This window comes from Podarcis pityusensis (assembly GCF_964106645.2).
Source record: "Podarcis pityusensis genome assembly, chromosome: 5".
In the NCBI taxonomy this organism is placed as follows: domain Eukaryota; kingdom Metazoa; phylum Chordata; class Lepidosauria; order Squamata; family Lacertidae; genus Podarcis; species Podarcis pityusensis.
The window spans coordinates 93454137-93477857 of record NC_138032.1 but is presented as its reverse complement, the minus strand read 5'-3'; the positions used below and the strand labels follow the sequence as shown (position 1 = coordinate 93477857).

General features: G+C 43.3%; 1 protein-coding gene across 2 annotated transcripts in view; it reads left to right on the top strand.

Moving 5' to 3' along the window:
* ANO2 (anoctamin 2) overlaps positions 1–23721 on the top strand; it is a 147690-nt gene that overhangs the window by 92438 nt on the left and 31531 nt on the right. For both annotated transcript variants that reach the window (XM_081005453.1, XM_081005454.1), the window contains 2 exons: positions 21718–21792; positions 23367–23568. In XM_081005453.1, the coding sequence (XP_080861579.1) occupies positions 21718–21792; positions 23367–23568 (277 nt within the window). The remainder of the gene's footprint in view (positions 1–21717; positions 21793–23366; positions 23569–23721) is intronic.

Genomic DNA, 23721 nt, shown 5'->3' with positions numbered 1-23721 from the left:
AGGAATTTACATTTACAAGCACATTTACAAACAGCAGCTAGAACGGTAATAGCCAGAACTTGAAGAACTTTGCAATTAATGAATATTGATCGCTGGTATAATACAGTTAGGCAAACAGCCATAATGCAAAGATTGTCACAAAAATCGAATGTGGGAAGGGGAGAGCAAAAACAAGAATTTTTTTATGCTGCATGGTATGATTTGATTAAATATACAGATGAAACAAAACATGGACAAGAAGTACCTGTTTATAAACATCTGCAACCTTTTAGATTTCTGCATCGTAGTGGTTGGACTAGATGACCACTGTGGTCCCTTCCAACTCTACAAGTCTATCTATCTATATACTGCAATAATAAACAGGCAATACTCTTTAGCTCACTCATATATCTCTGCATTTTCCAAGTTGATTTACTGAAGAATCCATTGAACTGGTTTATGTAATCGCCTCATTATTACGTACTGTGAAATAGTCTTTCATATTTACCCCCCAGTGACTCATTTTTTTTGTCAGTCATGTCATGGTTTATGTGCTGTTTTATGATTTATGTTTGCGTGTTGAGGTCCCCAAGCCACCCCAATAACTCACACATCACACATAATTTTTGTCCAAGGTTTTTGGCATAATTTTGGCCACAACTTTATTTAAATACATAACTGTGAGCGGTTGCTTAGGCATTGGTTCCGACTACCTGTCCCCCCGCCTAGGGACAGAACTGACTTCTGGATTCCAGTGAAAGCCAGTCAGGGAAAACAATATTGGGGAGACATGAAGCTGGGCACCAAACCCTCACCTCTCCCTGCATGCTCCCAGAGGCCTTGCACGGCCCAAGCCCGACTCCAGGGACTTGGACGAATGCATGGCAAGCTCATGGATTCCTTTAACGGAATTCCCTTGCAGCCCCAGCATTTGGAGGGGTAGGCACTTACCCCTCCACCAACCAATATTTTAACCAATGCTGTCAGGGAACTGACATCGGAGCGGGAGGCGAAGGGGAGGCTCCTAGATGATGCTGGAGAAGGACCCAGCAGCAGGGGGAGAAGCAGCTCAGTGGAGGGGGAAGCATTTAAGCGCAACACCAGGAACAAAGGTGGGCAGATGGGGAAATCGGAGAGAGGGCTTCCGGACTCTTCACTGGAACTCAGTGAGGAGGGGACAGGTCCTCCGCTACCTACGCCCTCCCTGCGCAGAAGGCTCCCGCGCAGTGAGAGGAGGAGGAGACTGGGTGTCAAACAACTCTTATGTTGGAAGAGATTCAAGAAACGCCCACTGACGGATTCTGCCAGTGACTGAGGCAGTCATGATTAGAAAGGGCTGTGCAGTCGGAAAGGTTTAACAAGGCAAATTAGCCTAGAGAGGCACCAGTTTACGCACAAGTAACTCATACTCATCACAAATGCCTAACCGCAAACCTTACAAGTTTTTTTAAAAAAAGATATTTATTCAAGTTTCAACATATTACAAAAATAAGCGAAAAAAGAAAGAAAAAAGGAGAAAAAAATAGAAAATGAAAACACAAGATAAAAACAGTTAAAAAACAGATCAATCTTTCCATATCTTATCTTTCATTTGCTTGTTTCCCCGACCTCCTCACACCTCCCTTTTTTGTATTCCAGTTCAAATTAGTTAATTCAGCAAATCCTTTCCCTCTTTGATTTTATCTTAATCTTTTATCTTAATATAATATAACTTTGGATTATCACCTGTTAACAATCCATTTTTACATATTCCTTTATAACATTGCTGCTAAAAACCACTTAACCTCAATCCAACATCATTCTAACATTCATTAATTTTGCAGTATTTCTGTAGATAGTCTTTAAATTTCTTCCAATCTTCTTCCATCGACTCTTCTCCCTGGTCTCAGATTCTGCCAGTCATTTTCGCCAGTTCCATATAGTCCATCACCTTCATCTGCCATTCTTCCAGAGTGGGTAAATCTTGTGTCTTCCAATACTTTGCAATAAGTATTCTTGCTGCTGTTGTAGCATACATAAAGAAAGTTCTATCCTTCTTTAACACCAATTGGCCAACCATGCCAAGGAGAAAGGCCTCTGGTTTCTTCAGAAAGGTATATTTAAATACCCTTTTCATTTCATTATAAATCATCTCCCAGAAAGCCTTAATCCTTGGGCACGTCCACCAAAGGTGAAAGAATGTACCTTCAGTTTCTTTACATTTCCAACATTTATTATCGGGCAAATGATAGATTTTTGCAAGCTTGACTGGTGTCATGTACCACCTGTAAATCATTTTCATAATATTCTCTCTTAAGGCATTACATGCCGTAAACTTCATACCTGTGGTCCATAACTGTTCCCAGTCAGCCATCATTATATTATGTCCAACATCTTGTGCCCATTTAATCATAGCAGATTTCACCGTTTCATCCTGAGTATTCCATTTCAACAGCAAGTTATACATCTTTGACAAAATCTTGGTTTTGGAATCTAACAGTTCTGTTTCCAATTTTGATTTTTCCACCTAGAAGCCAATTTTCTTATCCAAATTATATGCCTCGCAAACCTTACAAGTTGTGATGATTTGCTACTCAGTAGGCAAAAACAAGATGGCTCCAGCCAATCAGCCAAATGGACAAAATTCCTACCAGGCCCCTGCCCCAAAAGCAGGCGACCCCATGACAGGCATAGCAAGGTCAAGCGCAAATCCCCATTTCAGGGAGGGTGGGTGGGCGGGTGATCCAATGCACGCAGCAAAAGAGGACACTCAAAGCTGCGTGCCCAGTATTTAAAACCTTTTAGCCCAACCCCCAAATTGGCAACATCAAAATCTCCCCAGAAACACACCCACCCAATCATAGCCTGTGGCCATCCAACAGATCAGCCCAGCAACAATGGAGTGGCCTGCTGGACCCCACTGCAACACGTGCTATCTGCTAGTGAGAACACGCTTTGTAAAATTTTGTAACAGAAACTTTATTATTATTATTATTATTATTATTATTATTATTATTTACTGCTTCTTTGAAGGGGTGATTGGTCTCAACCACCGTGCTAGAGGTGGCTGAGAGGCTCTTCCTGAAGAAGCTTAGAGCTCTTCCAAAACCTGTCCCCTTATTTCTTGAAGAATTTCTTCTCCCGCAAAACAAGCTTATGTTTTTCTGTCTCACTCGTAGAGAACTGTATAATTCATTTAGAATCTCAGCGGGTGCTGCATGGAACTTACTTTATTGTTGAGAGAGAACTGGTGGAGATGGCGGCGTGTGTCTTTGTTTCATTAAGAATTTTCCTAGCTGGCTGCAATTCTTGATCAGAATAAGTCCCAAGAGGAGAAGGTAACTCATGGCATCTTCTCTTGGGCTTTAGCAGAACAGTAGGAAGCTGAAGAGGCTCACTACGGAGCACCTGGTCTAAGTGCACTTTGATATTGTTTTTAAGTTCTTCCTCTTAACCTTATAAAAAGTTGGCTTGCAGGATGATGGGAGATAAAGATCTGGCCCCATGGCCCAAAAAGGTGAACCCCCGCCCCAATCTATAACCATTACCAGACTGACTCAGTAAAGTTTTAATGGGGTCCAAGAAAGAAGGTTGTTTCTCCTTCTGAGGCATTAAAAATAGAAACATCAGAGAATGGGTTGTGCTAATGACCGAAGGAAATTTTGTCTACGTGAAGCTTGTTGGTTTAGTTTTGGGGCTTCGGCTGACGGCCATATATGGAAGTGTACACATCAACGCTCTAGGCGATGTGTGGTGTTTGGTTTTTATTTTTTCCATGCAGATGTATGTGGCAGAGAAAAGAAATTTAGTCCTTCGTGCATAATGGGCTTTTACAGTTGTATGACAAAGGAATATTTTAAATAGCTTTGTTTCTGTAGATTTGATTCTTGGTCAACAACTTGCGAGAGTGCTCAGTTCAGTCCCTGAAGATACGTATAAACGCCCTCCACCCACCCCAAAAGAGAAAAACTCTAATGTCAAAATCTCGTTTTCCATTTGCATCCTATGAATTGTGTGAGAGAATCTGCAGGCAAAAAAAGCAAAGTGTGTTAATGTGAGGTGGCGCATCCAGCACCACTCGCCTGTCACCAAGTTGGGCACTTAAGACAGGCCTGAAACTCATAATTTTGGAACAGGATTTATAAAAGCTCTATGTGATTTCATCATATCCTTCACCAAACAATAAGGGATTTATCAAAGGCAACAGAAATGAAGTGCCAGAAATGACTGGCAAAAAAAGAAGAGCAGGGCTCTCATCTTTGAAGTGGATTTCTTTCTTTTCTTTTTGTTTTACCTTGAATATCCCAATTAATCCCAGGGGCCTTTTACACGCGATTAAAGATATATGCATAAGTGATTTTAAAGGAGTGATGCATGGAATTCATATGAATATATACTTACTCTTTGTTCTATTTCCAGGAACTGAACTATTGCCTAATGCATTTTCCTTTCGATATGAGTAAAATAAGTATGTAGGGCTGCCTGAAAAATTGCAGTATGCATTTTTGTGCTGTAAGAAACATTACGAAGTCTGGAGGGCTGTTTTTGTGTTACAGTGCTATCTGGCAATTTTCTTTTTCCTAAAAGCATTTGACTAAATCAAGAAAACTACTGATTGCTACTTCAGTGATACCCAATCTGTGTGTCAGGGAACACTAGTATTGCCATGAGAATGGACTGAAATGTTCTTTGCAAAATTAATCCTTCAGCATCCACCACACTGTGCATGGTGAAAAATCTTACAAGCCTGGTAGATGAAGGGAACGCAGTGGATGTAGCCTACCTTGATTTCAGCAAGGCATTTGACAAGGTGCCCCATGATATTCTTGTAAAGAAGCTGGTAAAATGCGGTCTTGACTATGCTACCACTCAGTGGATTTGTAACTGGCTGACTGACCGAACCCAAAGGGTGCTCATCAATGGTTCCTCTTCATCCTGGAGAAGAGTGACTAGTGGGGTGCCACAGGGTTCTGTCTTGGGCCCGGTCTTATTCAACATCTTTATCAACGACTTGGATGATGGACTCAAGGGCATCCTGATCAAATTTGCAGATGACACCAAACTGGGAGGGGTGGCTAACACCCCAGAAGACAGGATTACACTTTAAAACGACCTTGACAGATTAGAGAACTGGGCAAAAACAAACAAGATGAATTTTAACAGGTAGAAATGTAAAGTATTGCACTTGGGCAAAAAAAATGAGAGGCACAAATACAAGATGGGTGACACCTGGCTTGAGAGCAGTACCTGTGAAAAGGATCTAGGAGTCTTGGTTGACCACAAACTTGACATGAGCCAACAGTGTGACGCGGCAGCTAAAAAAGCCAATGCAATTCTGGGCTGCATCAATAGGAGTATAGCATCTAGATCAAGGGAAGTAATAGTGCCACTGTATTCTGCTCTGGTCAGACCTCACCTGGAGTACTGTGTCCAGTTCTGGGCACCACAGTTTAAGAAGGACACTGACAAACTGGAACGTGTCCAGAGGAGGGCAACCAAAATGGTCAAAGGCCTGGAAATGATGCCTTATGAGGAACGGCTAAGGGAGCTGGGCATGTTTAGCCTGGAAAAGAGGAGGTTAAGGGGTGATATGATAGCCATGTTCAAATATATAAAAGGATGTCACATAGAGGAGGGAGAAAGGTTGTTTTCTGCTGCTCCAGAGAAGCGGACACGGAGCAATGGATCCAAACTACAAGAAAGAAGATTCCACCTAAACATTAGGAAGAACTTCCTGACAGTAAGAGCTGTTCAACAGTGGAATTTGCTGCCAAGGAGTATGGTGGAGTCTCCTTCTTTGGAGGTCTTTAAGCAGAGGCTTGACAACCATATGTCAGGAGTGCTCTGATGGTGTTTCCTGCTTGGCAGGGGGTTGGACTCGATGACCCTTGTGGTCTCTTCCAACTCTATGATTCTGTGATTCTATGATTCTATGATTCACTTTGTGAAGTATTGACCCACCACTGCCAAATCAATATCTCAGGGGAGAGATGAGCGGCAGCATCTCAAGGGACTCTCTGATGCTTAGGATTACCACCTTGGTTTTTTGTTTTGTTTTTTACAGCCCCTGCTCCACTGCCTCCACAGCACCTTAAAAGTAAAAACATTCAGCAGGTGAAGCTAGTCGCTTCATCTCCATGCCAGGCAAAGCTACACCTGCTTAGTATTTGCATGCCAGCCTGCAGCTAAATGCACAGGTTGCCTGAAGATAAAAAGGTAAAGGTAAAGGGACCCCTGACCATTAGGTCCAGTCGTGGCCGACTCTGGGGTTGCGGCGCTCATCTCGCTTTATTGGCCTAGGGAGCCGGCGTACAGCTTCCGGATCATGTGGCCAGCATGACTAAGCCACTTCTGGCGAACACCAGAAACGCCGTTTACCTTCCCGCCGGAGCGGTACCTATTTATCTACTTGCACTTTGACGTGCTTTCGAACTGCTAGGTTGACAGGAACAGGGACCGAGCAACGGGAGCTCACCCCCTCGTGGGGATTCGAACCGCCGACCTTCTGATCGGCAAGTCCTAGGCTCTGTGGTTTAACCCACAGCGCCACCCGCATCCCTACCTGAAGATACTTAACTAGTTTTCCTAAAATCATTTAATAATAATACCTTTATTGTCATTGTACAACTTGTGTACAATGAAATTAAATGAGCCTCCCCCCCCACCCAAACACTCAATCTCTTATCGAACAACGCACCACCTTGCAAGTCAATTGTGCTATGTTATTTTCCATTCAACAGCCTAACAGCCCATGGATAGAAGCTATTTTTTAGCCTGTTGGTAATGCTGATTATACTTCTAGATCTCCTGCCCGAGGGTAGAAGATTGAAGAGGTGCTGGCTGGGGTGTGAGCCATCCCTGAGAATTTTTCTCGCTCTCCTAAGGCAACGATCCCTTGCGATGTCATCTAGCAGACTCAAGGGACAGCCCATGATATCATGGGCTGTATTCACCACCCTCTGTAGAGACTTTCTATCCGTGGCTGTCAGGCCAGCATACCACACTGTGATACAATATGAAAGGACACTTTCTATTGTGGACCGGCAAAAGGGGTTCGTCAATTGTTGTTTATCATTGTTCTTTCGCAAGACCCTGAGGAAATGGAGTCTCTGTTGGGCCTTTCTGACCACCTGAGTTACGTTGATTTTCCAAGTGAAGTCCTCACTGAGGTAAACTCCCAGGAATTTAAAGGAGCACCCTCCCCCCGATATACAATGGGGCAGGTTCTCCTCTCTTTCTCCGGAAGTCCAACACCATCTCCTTTGTCTTACCCAAGCAGGTGCTTCAAAATACACCTAGAAGTTTGCTGGGAGAGACAGGGACCAGCCTCACTAATGCCCATCTAACATTATGGGACAATGCAGACTTTTGAACCCTTTCTGCATGTCTACGAACTTGCCAGAGAAATCTTGCAAACAGAAGCACAAAGCAAAAGCAAATGCTAGTGTAGGGCCAGTAATTGTGGCCTCCAGGACCAAAGGTGACCCCCGTAACCAGGAATATTATCCAGCTTCCCAGCTGGCAGTGCAGAGAAAGTGGGTGCATTGGTAGGGAGAGGCACTTGGGATTGGTTGCCTTTTGAGAGTGAAATGCAACTTTATCCCTCCAGCAGAGCTGATTCAACATTCAGCAGAAACGAGAAGGAAGCAGGAATTCAGAAGGTGAAAAGGTAACAATTAGGCAGATTGATGGGCAAGTATATAGGGAGGTTGGAAGAACCATGTTTCCTTCTCTATTAACATTTTGCTGATGTTACACTTTTTCCCTGTGTCAGGCATTAAGCAGGGGGCGCACCTTTCATTAATGAAAGTGTTATCAAACTATAACCACAGATGAGGTTTCGCTATAGACAGGGTATGACATCATAGCACCTTTCTTGAAGGGCAAGTCACAGATAAAGTATTGCAGTGTGTTTAAGATCTTCAGCAGTTAATTGTCCCTCTTGGCTATTTCTTATGCTTAACTCTTTACCATGTTGGAAAAGGGAAGAGAGGCATTGAAATGAACACAAGTGTGGCAATCACACACAGGGCCCCCGGACGTTTGACAGTCTGTTGACCCTGTGCCACCACTGTGATTGCTTTTTCCGCTGCCACCACCCCGCTTCTCACGGGGACATACGGAGTCCAGTCAGTTATTAACATAAACAAATAATCAAGTTTATTTTTAAATGCAGGAACAAGCTTATGGTTTCAGTTAGTTTTTCTTGACAGTTTCTTATTCTTAGTTCCTAACAACTCCAAACTGATTATTCCAACTGTCTCACTCCACCTAACAATTCCTCTCACTCTCTCACAATACAACTCTACCAACCCACACCTGAACCTCCCTCTTCCTTCTTCAACTCCCAAACCTCAACTCTCCTCAACTCAACTGACTTTCAAAACCTCCCACTCTAACTTTTATTCCCCCCTTGCCAATCACATCACACCTATTTTATTTTTATTTTTTATTTTTAAATGATTTTTATTAAGGTTTCAATAAAAAGTTAGACAGAAAAATATAAAAAAGAAGTACACAAATACACAATACATAATCCAAAAAAAGAAGGAAAACACAGAAAACAAAACAAAAAAAAGAAACAGAGCAATTAAAAACAATATCACTTTTTCATTTCCGTTTTTGAATTTACTTATTTTCTGGACTTCCTCATACCTCCCTCTTTTGTATTCCAGTCCAAATTGTTTGTCCAGCAATTTCTTTTCCACTTTTTTAATCCCAATCTTTAATCTTAATATAATATAACACTTAAACTTCTTTAATCCTAATCTTTAATCTTCATGTAATATAGCATTAAAATTTTACCTCTTAAGTACCAAATTTCCATTTCCTTAAACATCTTTAATCCTAATCTTTAATCTTAGTCTATCAATAACTTTATCCTGTACAGCTGGAAACCACTTATTTTCAATCCAACATCACTCTAACATTCTTTAATTTTGCAGTGTTTCTGAAGATAATCTTTGAATTTCTTCCAATCTTCCTCCACCGACTCTTCTCCCTGGTCATGGATTCTGCCAGTCATTTCCGCCAGTTCCATATAGTCCATCAGTTTCATCTGCCATTCCTCCAGCGTGGGAAGTTCTTGTGTCTTCCAATACTTTGCGATGAGTGTTCTTGCTGCTGTTGTTGCATACATAAAGAAAGTTCTATCCTTTTTTAACACCATTTGGCCGACTATGCCCAGGAGAAAGGCCTCTGGTTTCTTGGGGAAGGTATATTTAAATACCTTTTTTAATTCATTATATATCATTTCCCAGAAAGCCTTAATCTTTGGGCACGTCCACCAAAGGTGAAAAAATGTACCTTCAGTTTCTTTACATTTCCAACATTTGTTGTCGGGCAAATGATAGATTTTTGCAAGCTTGACTGGGGTTATGTACCACCTGTATATCATTTTCATAATATTCTCTCTTAAGGCATTACATGCCATAAATTTCATACCTGTGGTCCACAACTGTTCCCAGTCAGCAAACATAATGTTATGTCCAACGTCCTGTGCCCATTTAATCATAGCCGATTTTACCGTTTCATCCTGAGTATTCCATTTCAGCAGCAAGTTATACATTCTTGACAAATTCTTAGTTTTGGGTTCTAACAGTTCTGTTTCTAATTTTGATCTTTCCACCTGGAAGCCAATTTTCTTGTCCAATTTAAATGTCTCCATTATCTGAAAATAATGAAGCCAGTCTTGCACTTTGTTTTTTAATTTTTCAAAACTCTGCAATTTCAGTTTATCTCCGTCTTGTTCCAAAATTTCCCAATATTTCGGCCATTTGACCTCCATATTGACCTTTTTCAAGGCTTTCGCTTCCATTGGTGACAGCCACCTTGGGGTCACACCTATTTTAACCCTTTCCTTATGACCCATCCTAGGAGTCAAACGCCACAACAAATAACTCAGAGCTTGATATTCAAGCCAAACGGAGGGCTTGGCCTGTGACTAGAGAGTCAGAGTGCTTTTCGCCTTTGCGCTGCTCCTTAGCACTCTTCAATGCTAAATTGGAGCAAACATCAATTCAGAGAAAACCTGAATAGCTGTTTGCTCCAATTGAGTGCTAAAAAGTGATTTTTCCGGGACGGCAGGACAAGAGGAAGTAGTGTGGATAAGCCCTGAGCTGTGCAGGCTCAGGAAAGTTTGGCTTTTTACCCAACAGAAGGTGTGCTTTGACATGGCACAAAAGGTGGTCCTGCAGTCTATTTTATGCTGCATTCACTCATTAAGTACTGAGCAAATTAGAAAAAGCAATAAAGAACCTGCCTTAGAATTTGGATGCCACCTGTGACTAGTGTCTTAGCAAACTGGGCAGTGTCTTGGTGGCAGCCAGCGTAACTTGTGATCCAGAGCCACCAAGCTGAATTGCAGCCTGTCAGCCATGGAGAGTGGTTTACCAAGTGTTTCCCCTTTCCTTTCTTTATTTTTTATTGCTTTGGTTTTCACAAAGAGCAGAAAAAATGAGGTTTATCAAGCTCCCGATCGCCTGCTATACAAAACCGATGGGCTGCAATTGGCTTAATTGGCCACAGGCAGAACTGTCACCTAAACAGAAAAAAGCCCAAACTGCCCTTTTGCTTTCTTTCTGGACAGTTGCCAGAAAATCATTTCAGGACTATTCCGCTCCCCCTTTAGCCTTCCCCCCCCCCCCAAATGTTCCACCACAAGCCCTGTTCAAATAGCACTTTTTAAAAGAGTTGGCAATCCTACTCACATGTGTTCCAGCATGCCAGCCTGCTTTGGGGCTAAACCTGTCAAGGAAGCACGACACACGTGCATATCTCATATTCATACCAGTTTTTCTCGTACTGCCCCACTCCCCTGCCTTGCCTTATACTCTCATCCCCTGCCTTGCCTTATGCTCTCTCCATTTGCTGGTGGTATTACTTGCATTGCCAAAATTCAGCATGAAAACAAGATAATATAAAACACAGAGCAAGTTTTAGAATCTGTTTGTGATTCAAGGACCCGATCCCCGCTTGGGGAATAAAGACACGTGGACACAGAATGTAAGGTTAATGGGTAAAGGCCACAACTTTATTGATTACAGCATGTGAGAAGGTATTGGCTTAGGTATTGGACCACGTAACATTAGACTCCACCCTCTCGTAGAGGGGTGAGTCTGAGGAGGGGTTAACCACCAGTAGGGGAAGCCTGTTGATGCTAATCCAACTATAGGCTCTCTTCCTGATGTCACCGAGGGTCGTGCCATGGCCCCCCGCCACACGGGCATTGGACAGGATCCACGACCGCCGGATTCCTTTAGCGGAATACCCAAAATTGTCGGGGAAGGCGATGGCCACACCTTGCCCTCCGAAACAGCAACAACACATTCCAATGCCTAACCGCCAAATACCACGAAAGTTGTGACGGTTGCTACGAGGTAGGCGGAAAAAAACCAAGAGGCCGGGCCCATTTAGCCAATTGGAAAAAACTCCTACCAGGCCCCCTGGTTAAACAGGGCGACCAACCAGAGGTCCATAGCAAAGTCTCAGGAACAGCTAATCTAAAGGGAGTGGAGGGTGGGTGAAAATGTGTGTGCAATGGTGGGGAAGGTTGGCGCGGCTGTGTTTGAGCAGCAAGCCACGCCCCTGCCGAGCTTCCCTATTGGGTGCCCAACTGGGGAGGGGCGTGGCGCTAGCCCTGGAGTTGCAGGAATCGTCTCCCGCTCACAATCCCTTCCCTCCTGGGAGTAGGAAAGGCTTTCATTTATAATTATTATTATTATAATTATAATAAATTTTATTTATACCCCACCCTCCCCAGCCAGAGCTGGACTCTGGGTGGCTAACACCAGTAAAACTACAGTAAAATCATAATGGGGGGGGGGACCAATTTAAAATACAGGTTAAAATGCAATTTAAAATGCAGCCTCATTTTAAAAGTAGCCCATAGATCAAAAACATAAAGGGAGGGAAACATAAGGGTCAGACTGAATCCAAACCAAAGGCCAGGCGGAACAGCTCTGTCTTGCAGACCCTGCGGAAAGATGTCAAGTCCCGCAGGGCCCTAGTCTCTTGTGACAGAGCGTTCCACCAAGTCGGGGCCAGTACTGAAAAGGCCCTGGCCCTAGTTGCGACCAAGAACTACGAGACTGAAATTTGCTTCCTTCCCACTGGCAGAGTGCCATTTTGTCAACTGCTTTCTGAACTACTTGACCTTGGTAATCTTTACACCAGATTTGTAAGGTAGGCCAGTGTTGTTTTCTTTCTCATACTGGAGATGGGAGCTGAGAGAGAGAGGCAAGGATGTGAAAATCCAGCTACCTTCGTTGCCAGCAATTTAAAAATTGGGTCTGGCGAGTGTCAGCTGGGCTGCTGAGGACAGCAAGAAACCTGTTTCTGTTGCCCCAATACGAGCTGCTATGTGTGGGACCTGGCTGGCATCTCCTTATAATAATAGCAACATGCATATAGTGCTTCTCTCTCGCCCCAGAGTAATTACAAACATCAACCACTAATTGGAGGAAGGGCTCCCAAGTCAGACGTAGCTGTGGAATGCATTTGGCTCCAATTCTGTCAGCACTCAGCACCCGAGTTTGCAAATAGGAGAACTGATGATAGATAAAACGATTAGTTAGATATCTTCTCCATTAGCAATGCAGATTGAGGAGCTCTAAAATTTCCCAAACAGTGTGTGCATAAGGCAATATTTCACCTCGCTGACAGCAAGCCGTTCTGAAATGTGCTAGCCTGCCTGACTGTTGGTATACCTTAACCTGTCCTCTTCTATGAGTGCCTGAGGCCAGGGGTCAGCAAACTTTTTCAGCAGGGAGCCGGTCCACTGTCCCTCAGACCTTGTTGGGGGACGGACTATATTTTTTGGGGGGAAATGAACGAATTCCTATGCCCCACAAATAACCCAGAGATGTATTTTAAATAAAAGCACACATTCTACTCATGTAAAAACACCAGGCAGGGACGCGGGTGGCGCTGTGGGTAAAACCTCAGCCCCTAGGGCTTGCCGATCGCATGGTCGGCGGTTCGAATCCCCGCGGCGGGGTGAGTTCCCATCTTTCGGTCCCAGCTCCTGCCCACCTAGCAGTTCAAAAGCACCCCTAAGTGCAAGTAGATAAATAGGTACCGCTTTATAGCGGGAAGGTAAACGGCGTTTCCATGTGCTGCGCTGGTGCAGGCTCGCCAGAGCAGCTTCGTCATGCTGGCCACGTGACCCGGAAGTGTCTCCGGACAGCGCTGGCTTAAGTGAGATGGGCGCACAACCCTAGAGTCGGACACGACTGGCCCGTACAGGCAGGGGTACCTTTACCTTTGAAAAACACCAGGCAGGCCCCACAAATATTAAAATGATATTTATTAAAGTTTCAAAAAATACAAAAACAGAAAATAAAAATAGAAGAAAATGTAGAACCTTTAAAGCCCTATACGGCCTAGGACCCTCGTACCTACGGGACCGCCTCTCCTGGTATGCCCCACAGAGAAACCTACGGTCTGCAAATAATAACATCCTCAAGGTCCCAGGCCTCAGAGAGGTTAGGCTGGCCTCAACTAGAGCCAGGGCCTTCTCGGCTGCGGCTCCAATCTGGTGGAATGCTCTGTCACAAGAGACTAGGGCCCTGCGGGACTTGACATCTTTCCGCAGGGCCTGCAAGACAGAGTTGTTCCGCCAGGCCTTTGATCAGGGCGCAGCCTGACTCCCTCCTCTGGCAACCTGCACAGAACTTTGCTTAATTGGTTGCCATCAATTTGATTTAATTAATTTTTATAATGAAATATTTTTAGATTGTGTGATTATTTGATTTTTTGATTATTTGATTGTTGTTAGCCGCCCTGAGCCCGGCTTCGGCTGGGGAGGGCGGGATATAAATAAAATTTATTATTATTATTATTATTAAAATACAAAATACAGAAAAAAGGATAAGGTTTTTAAGATATAGCAAAAAAAATAAAAATAAAAGGAAACATACAAAATAAAAACAATTAAAAACACATCGTTAGTTTCCCATAACATATCCTCCTTTCACTTATTTCCCCGGACCTCCTCGTACCTCCCTTTTTTGTATTCCAGTTCAGTTTGTTAGTTCAGCAAGTCCTTACCATTAAGCTTTTACCCATTTATAAAACCTTTTTTCGTATCTCTTAAAGCATTACAGCTGGAAACCACTTAGTTTCTATCCAACATCCTTCTAAAATTCTAAAATTCCCACAAATAACCCAGAGATGCATTTTAAATAAAAGGGCACATTCTACTCATGTAGAAACACGCTGATTCCCAGACCATCCATGGGCCGGATTGAGAAGGCGATTGGGCTGGATCCGGCCCCTGGGCCTTAGTTTGCCTACCCATGCCTGAGGCCCATACCTGAAGCAGGTAGCATCCGGTGAAGTCAGATCAGAGGCAGGTGAAGCAAATCAAGTCCAGTCAACAAAATCAAACCATAGCAAACAAGGTGCAATCAGAGGTTGTCTTGCACAGAGGGCAGAGAAAAGCAACACCCTTGTTTAGCTGGATGAAGTTGTTGCCCCAGCAAGGAGCTGAAGCTCTTATGTAGTGTGTTCAGCTCTGCCTGCCTAGAGGAACTGTCAGGATTGTTACCTGACCCTCGTTTTGCGGTCTTTGACTTCCACAAGGCTGGTAGATCGGGGGGTCATGTTCTTCAGTAAGGCTGTGTCATCTGGTTGGGAGAGTCCCAAATGTCATATGGATGGTTCTCCCCACAGAAGAAGCCTGAGCTTCATACTCATCAGAGTCCTCTGCCGCACATTGCAGGTCCCAGGGTGATGCCATATCCTAACTTTGCATAGCGCAAGCATGTTGAGACACAACATACATAGGTTTGGGCTATAGAAATATGCTTGTCATTTTATATCACTTCAGGACAGTGTGAACTTTCTCACTGAGCACATTTGCACATCTTGAAAACTCTCTCTCTCTTTCTCTCTCTCTCTCTCTCTCTCTCTGTGTGTGTGTGTGTGCATGTAATGTGTTGCCATGAAGTTTTCTACATCAAATATTGAGAATCTAGTATTAGGTACTCATTGGGAAAGCAGAAAAGCCATGGGGTCAAGTAGGTTCTGCCTGGCTTGAACTTTATCCATCAGGAACAGAACATTTCCTGCCCTTAGTAAAGCAGATTGCCAAATTCAGTTGGTTTTGTCGCTACTGTCATACCCTGAAGTTAATGCCATTCTGAATTTCACCTTTTAAAAATGTAAAACAAACTTGTTTCCTTACACAAACAAGTAACTTGTTCTTTGTTTAGATTTCTCCTATCTGATCAAGCTCATTTGTGGTGAACAAAACATTAAGGAATGATGCCCGGCAGAAGAAAAACAAATCTTTTCCTAATAACGATGCACGTTTTGTTAAAAGTTTCCAGATGCCTAATCTGTTGCTGATTTGGTCGTCCTTGCTTGGGCACAAATGAAACAGTATTAGGATGATTCCATTTTGAAGCCACATCAATGCTTTTAAGTTTAGAGGTTGTTCCATTAGCACCATTGAGTTCTGTTAGATTGCATGTACCAATATAAGTGATTTGTGTGGTGCAGACTTGTTTTTTTTAATAGCAAAATTAATATAAAAAAGAGAATAATAATGTGGGTAGCACTCTATGTCTGAGATCCACATCAGTCATAGGATCAGACTTGGGGTGAGGGTGTCTGTGCTAAGGGAGAGATATGCAGGTCTTCCCTGGATATTTTTTAAATTTAAATTATTTCTTATTCCCTCAAAATTAAGTTTAGGGGGAAATAATGGGCAACTTTGGTCCCAGGTTTTGCAGCCATTGCACACTTAATGGAACTTCAGTAACCTTGGACCGCGTCCCCCAGGACTCTGGTGATGATGAGATGCACACACAAAACAGCTTGCCTAATGGTCTCCATTCAGGTCCTCCATGAATCACCGTTCAGGATGTGCAAACTGCCCCTCCCATCCGATATATGTTGCTGGTCTCTCAAATGCCTCAGATTCCTCCTGCCCCCCAAACATAATGTTCTACATTTGCCGTGAAGAATTGTATTTTGGTGATATTTGGTGTAAATGCTAGTAGGGCCCCAATTCTTACGTTGCGGTAAAGAGGAACAAAAATTCAGTGCTCCCAAAGGGGTGCCCAGATAGCATTTGAAGTCTTATTCTCGTCAGGTCTCCTTGATTAGAATCTGAGCCAACTATATCTTTTGTCCATGATCCTTGCTGTTACTCCTTTTTAATTATCTTTTATAGTTCATCTATTTTTAAGGGACGTTAATAGATGCACGTTGTATACGAGTTAATATAAGGAGTGTTAGCATGTCATCTACACTGATAATTATATCATGTTGTAGATCCTGTAGGAAGGAAAATACACTCAGAGGAGTTGCATGGAAAGTATCAGACATATGAGGGGCAGCCCAGGACACAAGGCCTCTGGAGAGAAGGAGGAGGCAGTGAATGTGGGAAGGCCTTCTCTCGCTTGTCACTTTTAATCACTGTCAATAACTTTTTTGTGGCTGAGTCACATTCTCGGAGTTGAGCCTGCCAGCCAGAGTCCCACAGTCGTTAATTGCGGTGATTCCAGGAGAAGGTTTTGGAAGGTGGTATTGGGAGAATGTTGTTCCACACTGTGGGAATTATCCTCCCGGATTTGCGTGTGTAGGTCCCCAGGCCACCCCTCAAATAACTTCACACATAACACGTAATTTTAGTTTTGGTTTTTGGGCACTATTTTGGCCACAACTTTATTAAAATACAAAATCAGTGAGTGGTTGTTTAGACATTGGTTATGACTATCTGTCCTCCCGCCTGGGACAGAACTGACATCCTGAGGTCCGATCGGTAGCCAGTAGAAGGGAAAGTCAAACTTGGGGGTCATTTGAGCTAAGCGTCGGACCCACGCCGCTCACCCCAGCAGCTCCCCGAAAGCTTGCCGGCCCTGGTCCCATGACAGGGATTCCCATGACAGGGATTGGGCGGCCCTGGTCCCATGACAGGGATTGGACGAAATCGTGGCAAGCCCCAGGATTCCTTTAACGGAATTCCCTTCAGCGCAATGGGAGGGGCAGGCACAGCCTATCCTGACCCCTCCACCACCAGCATATTATAACCAATGCCTAACCGCAACCTTACAAGTTGTGACGAATTGCTGAGCAGTAGGCAAAAACCAAATGGCACAACCAATCACCAAATGGCAAAATTCCTACTAGGCCCCTGCTCCAAAGCAGACGACCCCGTGACAGGCAAAGCAAGGTCAACCGGAAAAGGGCGGGCGGGCGGGTGATCCGATGCACTCTGCAAAGAGAAAGAGAAACCAGAGTGCACCAATATTTAAAGACTATGGTCCCACCCACCCAATTTGCAACATACAATTTGCCCCAGCAACCCGGTTACCCAATCATAATGCCAGGCAACAACTATTAACCTGCCTGGCAACAAGAGGCCCGGCCCGGCGGTCCACACCGCAACACGTGCTCTCATTTATTGGAGAACACGCTTTCTCAGGACTGTAGTATCATATCCTATATAATGGCTGGATCTAGACACACCAAAGAAGCATTTCAGTTAAAAGCGTGGTAAACTTCGTAAAGGGAAATCAAGTTGGGGAAAGAACCATATGGTGCCGCAGTGTTTTATAATGCAGGTCAAGTATACCTGAAGGAGCGTCTCCACCTCCATCGTTCTGCCCGGACATTGAGGTCCAGCGCCAAGGGCCTTCTGGCAGTTCCCTTGCTGCGAGAAGCCAAGTTACAGGGAACCAGGCAGAGGGCCTTCTCGGTAGTGGTGCCCTCCCTGTGGAATGCCCTCCCACCAGTTGTCAAAGAGAAAAATAATTACCAAACTTTTAGAAGACATCTAAAGGCAGCCCTGTTTAGGGAAGCTTTTAATATTTAATAGGTTATTGTATTTTAGTGTTTTGTTGGAAGCTGCCCAGAGTGGCTGGGGGAACCCAGCCAGATGGGCAGGGTATAAATTATTATTATTATTATTATTATTATTATTATTATTATTATTGTTGTTGTTGTTGTTACTATTATGCATACAAAATGGCTTTTCTTTACTAATGTAGCTGAGGCCAACATCTGGCCAGTTGCAACGAGTTCAGTGGTTTGCTGGGTAAAATCAGTGAGTGCCATTATGTGTCGAAAGAGCAGGAAAAGTGTGTATCTCATGTAAGAGTATTGTGCGTTGGATAGGGAAGGAAGGATTTGGCAAGACAGTGAATTATTCTCTAGGTACCGTTTCAACACTTTTCCCCTGTTAGGTTCCTCCAATACTACTGAGGAAAATATCTGTAACGTAGAGGCAGGCGAAAGGACCATTAAGTGCTGCTAAGAGACTTCAGCATAACATTGTAATTTGAGCAATACAAATTGCGAAGTAAATTTGCCAACTGGCTTATTTCCATTAGGCCAAAGTTGATTTTATTATAGCAAATAATGTTGGTTGAATGGGTAATTTTTGCAATAGGTTTGTGATAAAATACTTTCTGTCAAGAGATGTAAAAGCTTAGACAGGTGGAACCTGTTTAGCAAGGCATTTTATTTTTTTTAATTTTAGCAGGAAAAGCATCGTGAAGGCAGAAGAATAATTGTGATTTTATTTGACAGTTTGTGGAAGAGCAGATGTAGGCACATGACATTAATCTTAAAGCTCTATGTTAGTAACTTTAATGACTATCCAGTTCAAATACTGCTATGGTACTGGAGTAATTAAAATGAAATTATAGTCTTAAAAATTGCTCTGTCTCTTTGGTATCTGTTTATTGTTTCAATAATTAACCTAGTAAAAATGCTCCTTTCATAAGTAAAATATGTAGGGAGGGTGATATTTTATTGATTTTGTGACACAGAAAAACCCCATAGAAACAAAATTGAACTTTTCAAATGAAGTTCAAAAGTTAATCTGTTTTTATGGGCTTTGCAACGTACCAACCAAAGCTTACTTAGCTTGGCTTGGTTGGACCGTTTAATTAATTTGAAATATATCCTCTTAGTTTCAGTCAACTTTAAGTAATTGTGTTTGGTTGGCTTGCTTGCTTAAATATAAGAAGTAGATAAGTTAAAATGAATCAGTTGTGGCTTTGTTAAACAATCAGTTAAAAAGAAAATTAAATGTTGTTACAATGGCACATGATTTCTCATATAAAACCTCTGGAGTTCCAGTAGCCAGAGCAATGCTCAATAGCAGCCATTCTACAGTGAATATTCTAGCAATATGGGAAGTGGCAGGGAACATAAAGTTCCCTTGTATATTCTCTTTAAGACATCTGTTTTCTTGGGATTTTAAAACTATTTTAAAAAATGGTGTAAAAAACAGTCAGCAGTTCAATCATATATTGGACTCACTGAGTTCAGTGTAACTTTTTCCTGGGTAGGTCTGGATATTTAGGATTGTAGCTTGAAATTTCTATATAGAAGGCTGTGTTATATCTACAAAGCTTGTGTTAAAATGAACAGCCCAAATCACAAAGAAGGAAACTTAAGTCGCCAGAGCTAGGAAGGGTGTTTTCCTGAGCCACTGCCAGATGGTATAAGCATCATTGGCCCAGCTGAATCAGTGGCCTAACTTTTTCCAAGACATCTTTATGCATTCAGTGCTTCTTCGACTTTCTGTACTATTCATACATTCATATGTACATAGGCCTTGCATCCACACGCTTCCCACCCCCCTCAAAATAAGGTGGAGGGGAGGTCGGGAGAGGAAGAATCATAGCAGCTGAGTTTTGTCCTCATCCAGTTTTCTTATATGCAAGCATTCCGGAGTCATCATGACACATACAAGATTTCCAGAGGGTGATAACGCAGGTCCCCTTAGTTTGTCTTCTGATCGTAAAGGTAAAGGGACCCCTGACCATTAAGTCCAGTCGTGACCGACTCTGGGGTTGCGACGCTTTATTGGCCGAGGGAGCTGGCGTACAGCTTCCGAGTCATGTGGCCAGCATGACTAAGCCACTTCTGGCGAACCAGAGCAGCGCACGGAAACGCCGTTTACCTTCCCACCAGAGCGGTACCTATTTATCTACTTTTATCTACTTTACCTACTTTACTTGCACTTTGACGTGCTTTTGAACTGCTAGGTTGGCAGGAGCAGGGACCGAGCAATGGGAGCTCACCCCGTCACGGGGATTCGAACCACCGACCTTCTGATCGACAAGTCCTAGGCTCAGTGGTTTAACCCACAGTGCCACCAGTGTCCCCTTCTGACCATAGTTGCATTATAAAAATGAATACCTGTAGCTATTCTTTGGCCGCTTCTGCTGATGGTTTTTTTTGGGGGGGGGCAGGGAGAGATTGGGATTTGCAAAAGCAGATGTGTTCTTAAGAAATAGGTGCACCCTTTTGGTGGAAAAAGTCTTCGATTCAGCCAGCCACATGACTTAGATCAGGCCTGTCCAACAGGTAGATCGTGATCTACCGGTAGATCACTGGACGTCTTTCTTAGATTACTGGTAGATCACTGGCTCCCCCCAATGAAGCTCAACAAGTTTGGGTCCCCTAAAAAAAGATCAACAACAACTTTGACCTGAACCCCCAAAAAGGGGGCCGAGCACTGCCAGTTTTTAACTCTGTGAGTAGATCACAGTCTCTTGGGAGTTGGCCACCCCTGACTTAGATGTAACAGCTACTCTTCTGTTTCAGAAGTCATGGCATAGCCATATTTAGGAAAATAACATAAGCAGCTGTGAATATGTGTGTTTCTTTGTGTGGTGTGGGAATTGGAGGGACATATTTTGTTGGTCACAAGGGCAACTTTATTTACAGTGGTGCCCCGCAAGACGAATGCCTCGCAAGACGAAAAACTCGCTAGACGAAAGGGTTTTGCGTTTTTTGAGTCGTTCCGCAAGACGAATTTCCCTATGGGCTTGCTTCGCAAGACGAAACGTCTTGCGAGTTCTTGCGAGTTTGTTTCCTTTTTCTTAAAGCCGCTAAGCCGTTAATAGCCGCTAAGCCGCTAATAGCCGTGCTTCGCAAGACGAAGAGACTCGCAGAACGGATTACTGTACTGATGCTGCTACATGACATGAAAGGCGTGTTAGTGATATAATGTGTAGACGGTAGACCATAATAGATTTGCTCGCTGACAGGATGAGTAAGCCAGAGAAAACAACGAAATAAGACAAATAGTAGTTCTTAATTTCTAATTTAAAAAATTGAGGGGGGGGACCCTAGAGAAGAAATGTCTACAGTAAAAATTCAGTCTGCTTTTTCAATTACAGATCGTATGAGAGTAATGTGTCTTCATATATTGGATAAAATTTGGGATGAACAAGAAATTTGGTTCAGTTTGCATTATAATGTATGAATCTACCCAATTTGCACTTCGCAAAACAATACGGGAATGAGAGCACCGAAATGTGCACTTCTCCAAATATCGCAATGACACATTGAAACACTGATAAATTTTCACGCGCACTTTTAAAAATCACAAAAATGGTGTGGAGATGTGAAGGACTGAATTTAAGAGTGGGAAAACAAAAAAACTAAGAAAAACCCAGAGTAACAGATAAAATCTAATTGAAGGCAAGGAAAAGGGCATAGTAACAACTAAGGCAGAAATCATTTACACACTTATTAGGGACTTATTAGATCTACTGGAATCCATCAGTGATAGTGAACTAAGTTTTACTCAGATTAAACCCATTGAAATTAAGAAACTTGATTAAGGTATTTAAAACTTAGTTGAATAACACCCAATGGGACTTCTGAATAAACTGTTTATGATTGCACTGTATTTCATCACACTGATTCCAAATTGCGCTTAACTTTTCACCTTATTTATTTACTTAGTATCATAACTGATGTTTTCCCTATTGTGGCTTGTACTAGGATGAGAAGGAAAAACTGACCTGGAAAGACCGTACCCCTGGCTATCTGGTGAACTTTGCATCTATCTTATTTATGGTAATTTTGCATTTTATTTCCTTGCTTTTTTAACAGTGGCCTATATTAAATTTGCCCTGACTGCATGGATCTTCAGACTGAATCAATATTCTCTAACATATGCATTACCTTTGCTGTTTTCCCTCAGTGTATCCTTCTTTTAGACTGAATTGGTGATGGACTAAGAATTGCAAAAGTTTAAAACGTCAATTGCACCACAAAGTCCACATTCAGTGCTTGGTGCAGGATTGGTTCACTTACCAGCTCCTTTGCCAGATCATGGCTGCCCCTCCCAGAACATCTCAGACCGTGGATGTTGGAGCACAGTGGTGACATTGTTCTTGCTCTTTGCCTGAGCCACTCCCCAATAACCATCTTCCTGAGCTGCTACCCAGGCACTGACAATACTTGCTTTTTGCTCCCTGGACTGCCTGGTTCTCTTATCTAGTCACCTTCTCCCAATGCATCACAAAAGGCATCACTGGGAAAGACCCTAACTGAGCTACCAGGCAGAGAGAGAGACAGTCCAGGCCACAAACTCCAGCAGAAATTGCACATATACATGTGTTGCTTTACTCATGTCCTGTGCACTGGTGCCACAAGTGTTGCATTGCAGCATTTGAGCAGGTGCCAAGGAGGTGCCAGGCAGAGTGGCATGTGGCTGGTCTGCGTCAGTCAACTAGCCTGTTGCCTTCCAGTGCAGTAGAGGATGATGTTCCCTTGCCAGTGTTGGAGTAAGCTTCTGATTGCCAATCAGAAGGTTGGCAGTTCGAATCCCCGCAACGGGGTGAGCTCCCGTTGCTCAGTCTCTGCTCCTGCCAACCTAACAGTTTGAAAGCACGTCAAAGTGCAAGTAGATAAATAGGTACCGCTCCGGTGGGAAGGTAAACGGTGTTTCCGTGTGCTGCTCTGGTTCACCAAGAAGCAGCTTAGTCATTCTGGCCACATGACCTGGAAGCTGTACGCCGGCTCCCTTGGCCAATAAAGCGAGATGAGCACCGCAACCCCAGAGTAATCCGCGACTGGACCTAATGGTCAGGGGTCCCTTTACCTTTAAAGATGCTAATAGCAGTCATCCTTTACAGATCCAACAAGGAGAATAATAGTTCTCTGAGCAAAGGCATAGACTGTCAATCATGGAGATGCAGACTCACCAGAAGACCCTAGCGTGTGGGTCACCAAAAGAGTCCTTGAAGGACAGCATGCCCTCAACAGGATAAGCAGCCACATTTCTTCATGTGTTCTAGGGGCACATGCAGAATTGAGGCTTGGTAGTTCTAGCCAGGACTGAATATCCTAGAATTAGTGGTGCTCCTATGCCCATGTAGTTCAGAATTGAGATCAGCAAACTGGATGATGCTGTGGTGGCATAAGCAGGGACAGCCCCGCACCAGTACTGTTTAATCCAAACCTAAAAGGTCAATGGAGAAAACCCATTGGCCAGCCATGTGCACAGCATTTCCTTTCAAAGAGGAAGCTGCTTAATATGTGGGCTCTCTAACGCCACTCAAGCTCATTAACTGCGGCAAGTAGATTTACATGCAAAAATGCATGAATGTATCCATTTCAATGAATACCTGTATGTCTCTTTTCAGATTTCACTGACGTTTTCCTTGGTCTTCGGTGTGATTGTGTACCGGATAACTACAGCGGCAGCACTATCCATGAGTCCCAACGAGTCAACCAAGTCTAACGTCCGAGTGACGGTGACAGCAACGGCTGTCATCATTAACCTTGTTGTGATCCTTATCCTAGATGAGATTTATGGAATGGTTGCCAAATGGTTGACAGAAATGGGTAATGCTTTTTCACCCTTCATAAGTGCATATGTTCTGCTTCTTGCCAATAATGTACAGTAACTGTTTTTGTCCCACAAAGTAGGACTTTTCATTCATTCTATAATATTCAAACCTCCTTCAATCTAGAGCAGGAGTTTTATACTGTACTATA